This window comes from Mycetomoellerius zeteki, unplaced genomic scaffold (assembly GCF_001594055.1).
Source record: "Mycetomoellerius zeteki isolate Tzet28-1 unplaced genomic scaffold, Tzet1.0 scaffold535, whole genome shotgun sequence".
Taxonomy (NCBI): Eukaryota; Metazoa; Arthropoda; class Insecta; order Hymenoptera; family Formicidae; genus Mycetomoellerius; species Mycetomoellerius zeteki.
Window position 1 is genome coordinate 97,314 of NW_017257540.1, and position 9,260 is coordinate 106,573.

At 36.6% G+C, this 9,260-nt stretch overlaps 1 protein-coding gene across 1 annotated transcript in view; it reads left to right on the plus strand.

Moving 5' to 3' along the window:
• The first annotated feature begins 1,471 nt into the window (after positions 1-1,471).
• tefu (Serine/threonine-protein kinase tefu) overlaps positions 1,472-9,260 on the plus strand; it is a 14,957-nt gene continuing 7,168 nt past the window's right edge. The window contains exons 1-11 of the mRNA XM_018456035.1: positions 1,472-1,609; positions 2,082-2,219; positions 2,319-2,724; positions 2,862-3,218; positions 3,635-4,019; positions 4,255-5,103; positions 5,317-5,506; positions 5,586-6,358; positions 6,850-7,151; positions 7,451-8,624; positions 8,812-9,022. Of these exons, the coding sequence (XP_018311537.1) occupies positions 1,538-1,609; positions 2,082-2,219; positions 2,319-2,724; positions 2,862-3,218; positions 3,635-4,019; positions 4,255-5,103; positions 5,317-5,506; positions 5,586-6,358; positions 6,850-7,151; positions 7,451-8,624; positions 8,812-9,022 (4,857 nt within the window). The 5' untranslated portion in view covers positions 1,472-1,537. The remainder of the gene's footprint in view (positions 1,610-2,081; positions 2,220-2,318; positions 2,725-2,861; positions 3,219-3,634; positions 4,020-4,254; positions 5,104-5,316; positions 5,507-5,585; positions 6,359-6,849; positions 7,152-7,450; positions 8,625-8,811; positions 9,023-9,260) is intronic.

A 9,260-nucleotide genomic window follows, 5' to 3' on the forward strand; every position in this document is an offset into this window, starting at 1 on the left:
ATTTCAATGCTTTCGTTCATACTAACTTGCCGGATGCTGGTAACTTATGCTGTATCCGTAAAGTTAACTCAACTTTATCTTTAGCGGCAAGTGATCATGTAAAGGTTAGTCAAAATTTACAAGTCTCTCTGCACTTGTGTGACCACTGTGACTGATTCTATATCATTTCTGTACAGTTTTGATACGAGCTAAGATGGAAATAAACGAAATAGTTAATAGAGATATTAAATTAATAACCTTAGTGGAAAGATTTCCATATTTGTACGATATGCAGGTTTACGGCATGCAGCAAATCATTATAAACCAGAACAACAAAATTTACGGCATAAAGCCTGATTTATAATGGCCGTAACCGTTAACTTATGCCAGTGCCGGTAAAGTTCAACCATAGGATTTCAATATTTTCGTTCATTAACTTGCCGAATTAGTATGAACAGTGACGAGATATTATTAAAGACCGACATCCTTATAGGAATTCGCGTCCTTGTTAATATTGAAGTGATTAAGAGTAAAAAAACTAATAATATTGTATAATACTAATTTTATGATTTATTAGTTTAGTAGACGTGTTTATCGGTGTACGTGCATTTCAAACTCAATAATACTCGATTTTTCTTTAAAATTGTGATTTCAGTGTTATCGTCAAAGTTCGATTATCAATAGAGATAATAATTGCAGAGAAAAAAATTGTAATTTTTCGGCAATATATATATATAGGATACTATAGCTTTACAAATATGCATATTTATTTATAGAGCATTTATGTAATAAAATATCATGAATTTAATAATGTATTAGTCAAACATTTATGTTAATAATAGCAAATTTATCAATTGTCGATAATGTCAGCGTTCTTCGATTACCTCCGGGTCCTTGGGGCCCTTTTTATACCGCCGAAAATTTGCCCAGGATTGACGGTCTTTAATAGTATCTCGTCGGAATCTCGTCGGTGGTATGAACGAAAGTATTGAAATCCTATGGTTGAACTTTACCGGCACCGGCATAAGTTAACGGTTACTCCGGATCTACAATAGGTGTTTTAAACCTTAAGCCATAAAAAATGGACGAATCACAGTCGATTGTTCTCCTCGGATTCGACTGTAATTGGTCAATTTCTTACGGCTTAAAACACCTATTGTAGATCCGGACTTAAGGTGTATTCACATGCAAACGTCAAGCGTCAGGCAGCGGAAGCAGCAACCAATCAGCTGGGCGATACGAGCAAAAATATTTTTTATGCTGTAAAAATTGCCTCGTTGACGCTTGCATGTAAATGCACCTTTAATTTTACAGCAAAGGCATTCATGCATTCGTCTATCTAGATTGCGTCTATAATCTATGATGAAGTATGGAATGACCCGAATGGCACGTTGCAATTGGCACTTTGTTGTATTTCGCGGGAGGATCAAACATCTGCGTTACTTTCGTTGTAGTTCAATGTTTCGCGAACGGTTATCAGAATCTGATGTGATTTTTTTTAAATCTCTTTTACAGCTAATGCGTCGATGCTTATCAGAGTACCGGTAGAATTGCGAATATGTCGCGAATATCGGACAGAATTTCCGGTATTCTGAAGCTAGCCGATAGCTCGAAAGTGACTGATAGAAAGGTAACCATAATCGCCGCTATTAATCATTGTTATTTATGTCAGGAATTTGATTCGTCCTGTGTTTAACCGGAGAAATTAAATTCAAAATCATTCAATTTTTGTTTTGGTGATCGGTGTAAAATAAATAGAAATAGTCTTATTCGCAGGTTAATCTACAAAGTAGTCTTAACAAACTTGATTTTGACGTATGTAAGGGTGTTTCAAGTCAATTAACTTTATTTACAAAGTTTCATTGGTAAAAGAATCTAAGGTCTGTTTTTTATTTCTGCACTAGACTGTACTAGAACTCTCGCATTTGCCAAATCAAGCAAATATCCATTTCACTTTAAGTTCCAAAAATGTACGCTAGTTCAGCCATAGAAAACAGATTCTTAGTTAAAAGCATCTGTTCTAAAAATATATTCAACTATATTAATGTACAATCCTTTTATTTCCATTATTTCTTGTGTGACGAAGGCCTGTTAACTTTCAGAAATTCGTATCTGAACTAGAGGATTTATATAAAAATGACGACACTCTTATAGAGATATGCCAGAATACCGAGAGCAAAGCTTCAGGAAAGGCCAACTGGTACTGTATTATATCCACAGTTCACAAAATAATTACTGATGTAAGCAGAATTATATTGAAATCTACATAGAAAACAGTTCTTCTAATATTTTGTATGTTATAATTTCATTTATTTTTGATGCTATTTGAATAATAATAGGAAGCAGAAAAGCCTAGTAAAGAGACAAATGCTAAGAGCAGTGAAAGGCAATCTAACTGTGGTTTGATGAAGGACACAATTCGCCGAGCCAGCGAAAAGTCAGCTGACTTTTTGAAAAGCAGTGATATAGTCTCTCGAATATTGCAAATATTAGATTCTAAGGTCTATGTGCATTATCAGGATACTTATCTAGGGATATTAGTAAAATACATATTGTCCAAAAATATATATCACAGGAATATTATACCAGAGCAATGGAGGGAACTATTGAAAGTTTGCATCAAGCTGTACAAAAAGGCACATCTCCAAAGTCACATTGTGTTAGACGCGTTGCAGATGATTGTTGATTATTCTTTCTTACATACGAATTTATTTTTTTACGTGAAAAATTTGTTATTGTTTCTGGGTAACTATTCCATTAACTATTTTATGTTCACATTTTATAAAATATTTTAAATATTTTATTTTTATATTTATTAACAAATATGCACAGTTGTTATTTACATTAGAACTAATGCTAAGTAAATTTATTTCACGTTTTAGAAAATGACGTTTTAAAAGATGTAAAAGCAAACAATGAACAGTTGACGGAGTCTTTTTACAAATTGAGTAGCAGTGTATGCAGGCAAATCATTACAGAATCCAGAATCGCGCTCTGCAAATTTAGTGAGAGCACATTGATGAATATCTTAAGTTTGAACGGCTCTGAGGAAAAGTATAGGCTGCTGTTGATCTTCCTACAGATTCATCATCCAGAGGGTATCTCGAGGCATGATGATGGCGCTTTTGCATTTGATTGGAACGAATGGAAGAAATTGCTACGTAACATGTATCTGCTTGTTCAGGAGAATTGCAAATTGGACGTGCAGTGGCGCAGTTTCATCCAATTTGCTAGTGAAGGTGCCATTTTTTAACACAAATATCTTTAACATACACTTTAAATAATATTTAAAAAATATCGATGTATTATCAATCTATATCAATTATTTTATCAATTAGATAAATGGCTTTCTTTTTAGCAGCAATTTTATTCTATAAATTAAAAAATTCTTTTACTTTATATATATATAAACGCCATTATGTTGAATTCTTTCCAAAGAATATAACATATGTAAATTCTGAATAATTAATAATTCTCTAACAGTATGTACATTCTCGAGATTATTGATTGTTAACAATCATATTTTATCATCACTGTTTTAATATCTTTCGTTAAGTATTTATAAAAGATTTGATTTAATTGTATAAATAATTGTATGATTTAGTTGTAAAAGAATAAGTTATCAATTTAACAAATGTTACATATTTTTTTGCAGTCATAAAACAGATAATAGACGACTCAGTAAATTTCACTAGCTCTCTTGAGGGCCCTTATTCTCAATCAACCAAACGCAGACGAATAACGAACAGAATTGAAATTGAAAATATCGTTGATCTGGTAACGAACAGCAGCCCCGAGGAAGTGTGGTCATTATTAAGAATTCTGACAGAAACACTAAGGAAGTATCCACAGTGTTTGAGGTCGCAAGATCTCGCGCCCTTGCTGCAATATTTAACGGAACTTGCTGTGTCTCGAGATGAGTCTGTCATGAACAATTTATACAATCTAGCTGCTGTTCTCATGGAAATTGAGATATCTAATGGAGAGGAAATACAAGACGCCACAATTCACTGGAACAAGATCTGGGATATGCTACTTAGGTGCATGCTAATTTAAATTTTATTATTAATTTATTTATATAAATTAGTTTAAAACATTACATAATTTTCCTGTTAAAAAACTTAGTTTTTACTTTTTACTAAAACAAACTTAAAAAATTGTCTATTGTCTATAAATATTTTTTAGGCATGTAACATTTAATTTCAATGTTTACATTAATATTGTTGCATTTTATAATTAATAAATTTTATAATTGCAACAAGATTATCCTTGCAGATCTCTAGGAGTGAACCAAAACGAGGAATCGGGCCATTCATTGATTCGCTGTTTCGTAAGATACAATAGACTGCCAAACGCAAACGCTCTCCTCAGATTGTACCTGACCAAGGCGATTCGCTGGTCGCCGAATAGCGTACATACACTGCGACGGCTGTGCGAGCGTGTCTCTCTACCGGTGGACGCGACCACATCGGTGCTGGATTTGTCGCCCTCAATGATGATGGCGCCAATCTGTGATAGGACGCGGCTTCTAGAGTGGCTGCTGAACATTCCAGACCATACATGGCAGAAACTGGCAACGCGATTGTCCATCGAGACTGTCGAGGACATCTGCGCATTGTCAGTAAACCTCGTTCTGAAATCTCGTTACAAACAAAATATTAAGACTGAGCAGAAATCCTTGCAGAACCACGAGAAAGCGCGCGTGATCGCTTTTGTGCCTCATCAAGACATCCATTCAACAGAGCTTCCGCAACTCTGTCATGCGTCCTTGACATTCAAGATAGCGTTGTCAGTGAATTCGCAGAGCAAGCTTGTCGAACAAGATTCCGGGATGATGCCCGACACTGGAAATCCTGTCTCCTACATACAGGAAGTATTTAACTTCCTGATGAAGCAAATGCATAAGATTATTCAAGAGGATGGATCCAATGACGAGAATAGAAATGTACGTGAAATCTATGTTGTACTGATGAAGCTGACGTTCCTGGCAAGATTATTATCTATTCTGAAGCAACAGAATATTTTCACGACGGAGGATATTGATGGCTACTGCCCACTGATCGATGCAATGGAGAAACAATTGAATGACAGCTACAAAGTTCTGACGAAAATTGACTGGAATAGGTATGAGTTTTAATAAAGCGAAAGAAGTTTTTTATTTTTTCTCTTTTTAGATACTATTAAGGAATCATTCAATGCTTTTGTACTTCCAAATTTTGTAATTATTATGCTATACTGGCAGAACTGCACTTAAGCTTTTATTGTTTTTTTTTTTTACTATTCTGATTTCTTACAAATGTGTTCAATATCTTGGTTACATTAAATGTTTCCTCGCAGGTGCAAAAATATGTTCCTACTGAACGTAACCAGAGCATTGAGGATATTTTATGGAGCAACCTACGATACGGAAATTGCTAAAATAATTGTCTCTGCATCTACAATGGACATGATAAAAAACATATTCGAGCTATTGAATCAAAACGACAATTATAATTACGATTGTAATGAAGATTCTAACACTTATCAGGTAAATGAGGAAATTAACTTGTTCTTGTGTAACGAAGAAATTGTTTTTAATGAACGATTGTAACATGTCATTGTTTCAGGGAAGACGCAAGCGGAACGCTAGCATGTATCTGGAGACATCAGACCCAAAGCCAAGCCATCCGCGCGAGGGCGTGATTCGTCTGCAGACCATAGAGGCCTTATCATCCTTCTGCGCTTTACACATCGACGCAAATCACAGCAAGTCCACGTTGCAGAAAAAGATGATGCATAACTTGCTGACTATGCAACAGGACTTCACGAGCTACGTGGATTCCAGCATGTCACTGCTGATCCTCGAATCGCTCATTGCACGCGACCATGACGAGATCCAGCGCGAGTGCGCGGATACACCGTTGGAATTTCTGCTGGAAGTATGCCAGAAAGGTTGCAAAGATGAGGAATCGTTGCGACGGCTATTAAATCTGCTACCATACTTCTTCGAGTACGCGATTAAATATGGTTATTCGCCCAAAACGTTCCTCCACGCGCTCGAACAGCTTCATAAGCGCATTTGTAATCGAAACTGTAGCGTTCTCGTGCATACGAGCTATATGAAGTGCGTATGCAATTTCGTACGGATTGATCCGAATTTCTCCTGGAGTAGCGTTTACATTTCCGATGATGACGACGTTTTGACGCTACTGGACAGCATCCTCGGTTACATTGGTGATACACTCTTTGTGCTTCGGTCACAAGCAGTGCAATGTCTGCAAGAGATCCTATCCTTCAGAAATGTCGCTCATAAATGGAAGGAACGCATCTTTGTGAAGGTGGAGGAAACAGTGTTCGAGCTGCTCGATGAGGCGGAGCAGTCGAATTCCAACTTGCAGAAGTATGAACATTATAATAGAGTCTAGAGAGATAGAAATATTTAGGAAATATCATATTAAAATAAATTAGATAGCAATATTATAAACTGTTTTTTATAGAAACTTTTTATAAAAACATCCAATATTTATTCTTTTTATAGCATCCTGCTGAAAAAACCTGCTGAAAATTTATCTTAGAATTTTTATACGAATTATTACTCGCAGAAATATTGAGAAATCTAAGAAAAATTCTTGAAATGCTGTAGACTTTCTTGGTACTTCTGAAAAGTATTCCAATTTGTATAAAAAAAATCTGAGAAATTTTCTAAAAAGTTATAAACTTATTCAGAAATTTTGAAGTTGACATAAAATTTTGAAAAATTATATGAAAAATACTTGACAAATTTTTATCAGGGCAATTTTTAACATTGCGCATAATTCAAAAGAGTACATAATAATGTGCAACGAGTAGCACTTGTAATTTTTTTTTTTTTTTTTCATTTTTGTGGAATAGCAACAGTTTGAGAGAAAGTCAATTGCAAGATGAGAAGGAGACCAGAACAGTCACCGCATTAATCGCGCTGGCCTCCGTGGCATGCGCCAGTGGAGTCCTTCAGGGTCGCGCCCTGTGTGCGATGTTGCGACTAACGACGGAAAAGCAAGTGAATGTGCAGACGGTGCGGAAGGTTCTCTTAGCGGCGGCGCATCACACGACGACATACGTGTCGCTCATAGAAGATAACTTGAATTATCTGCTGACTTCTTGGATCGAAGACGCGCATTGTCAATTGCAGAATTTTCCATGGATGCTTATGAGTAAGAATTTGTTGATTTGATGCAATTTGATGCAATATTAGTACAATAGTGGTTTTAAAATAAAAAATTCAGTTATTTATACCAACTTAGTAATAAATAATAATATTATGAAAAACAAAATTTTTTGTGGCATCTGACATCCACTAACGATACAAGTAAAGATAATGAAAAAAAAAATTGTTCATTACAGTTTTATAAAATATAAAAAATGATATTTACAGTATATAACATAAATTGATATTTAATATAAGCACTATAAATTGAATCAAATTTATTATTATCATATATATTATCAATAGGATGCGAGACTATCGACGAATTCTTTAGAAAAAACATCAACTGCATTGTCCCGGTTCTACTGCGCACTTCGGACATCGAAGAGACCGTGTCCTTTTGCGTGAATACCGATGTGGACTTCAATAAAGTCTTCGAGGATGTCTTCCCATCCTGCTTCGTGTGGCTGATATCGCGTGCAGTTGTATTCGATACTGACACAATGCGCAAGTTGATAAATAACACGGACGAGTTCGCAAACACGAAAAAATTCAGTCAGCTATTCCGTTCTCGCTTACAGGACATTCTTGTAGAACTAATACGGCGGCTACACGATGAAGATGATTTCAAGAAGATTCTCTCGATCTCATTTACGTACTTCCCGGCGACGGATCCACCGCATTTCTCACGAGCTGTGCTGGATCTGTGCTTTGATTATCTAGAATCGAGTTATTCCCTGAACACACATATGCTGGTAGAACAACAACCGGCGACGCTGCAAAAGACACTGTTGCGGCTCGCAAGCGCCGTACATTTGTCGCGCTCCCGCGAGGGTAAGCTCAAGCGACTGCATCAGTACGCGTACTTCTGCTTGCGGCTAACGCACGACCTCTCGAAGTCCGTTTTCAATGAAATGGCCGCGTTCCTGATCCGGGATGTGTGCTACAGCTTGTTGCATCTCACCAGGAATGGCGGTGATGGCGACGAGACGCTCGTCGCGGCATGCTGTAAGTTCCTGGACCTGTTCCTGAGACAAGCGCTACCCGCGAGAGCCACGGAGGTCCAAGACGTTCTCCGGTTTATCGTGGCAAATCTGATCGGCCTGGCGCAATCGAAAAATAGCAGCATCAGCGAGATGGCTGCGAGTCTACTTAAATTCCTCGTGGTGGAGCAAAGAAACGTACTACGAGAGGCCATCGCAAAACTCGGCTCGTTTCCGAATCACGAGATCTTTCAGGATGTAAGAGAAACTCATAACACCATCAGATTGGACGATGGATCTGCGCTGTGCCTTGAAGACGAGCTGGAACGTTTCCTGGACGCCATGGGTGAGGAAAACGTCGAGTGCACGCTGGAAGATCTTGCGAATTTTACGCAGCAGTTATCGACGAAGAAAAGTGAGTTGCGAAAACTACACCAAAAGTTGCAGAGTCCGTATCCTGAGGATGGTGCTAACATCCTGCATCGGTTGATATTCAAGTAAACATGCATTTTATTCAAATTAATATTACATATACGTTAATATTAACATTATTATATATTATATAATATATATATAATAATAATGTTTATAATAATATTATTATTTAATTTCTTTCCTTTGGGTGTCTCTTATTTTCTATATTTTTTATTTTATCACATAATATTTTTAAAATTCACTCCTCAGACTCATTAGACTAACAGAATCGCCTAATCCACGCGTGTCGATGGAGGCCACGAAATGTCTTGGCGAACTAGGTCCGATGGACTCCACAATGGCTCTGCAACCGGCTGGAAGTTTCGTCCGAGAAGCGGACTATGTGATAGAGGCTCTGACCTATCGATCAGTTGCGATGTTGACGAGTTTTCTCGTGGAAAATTCAGTGGAACTTCGCAAGGTTTTTATTGCATAATAATGATTAAGTCTCGTGTTTTCATTGCATTGTGGTATTTCAAGCGAAAATTACAATTTTATTAAAATATTTTCTTAATTTAGTATTTAAGGGGTTATACTACCCAGGCGCACTGAAAAATGAACGTTTTTTTGGGAATTTTTTTCTTGGAAACTATTCAATGGATCATGGAAAATGAAATTTGAGGCTTTATTATACATGTTTTGAGGTATAAAAAAAATTT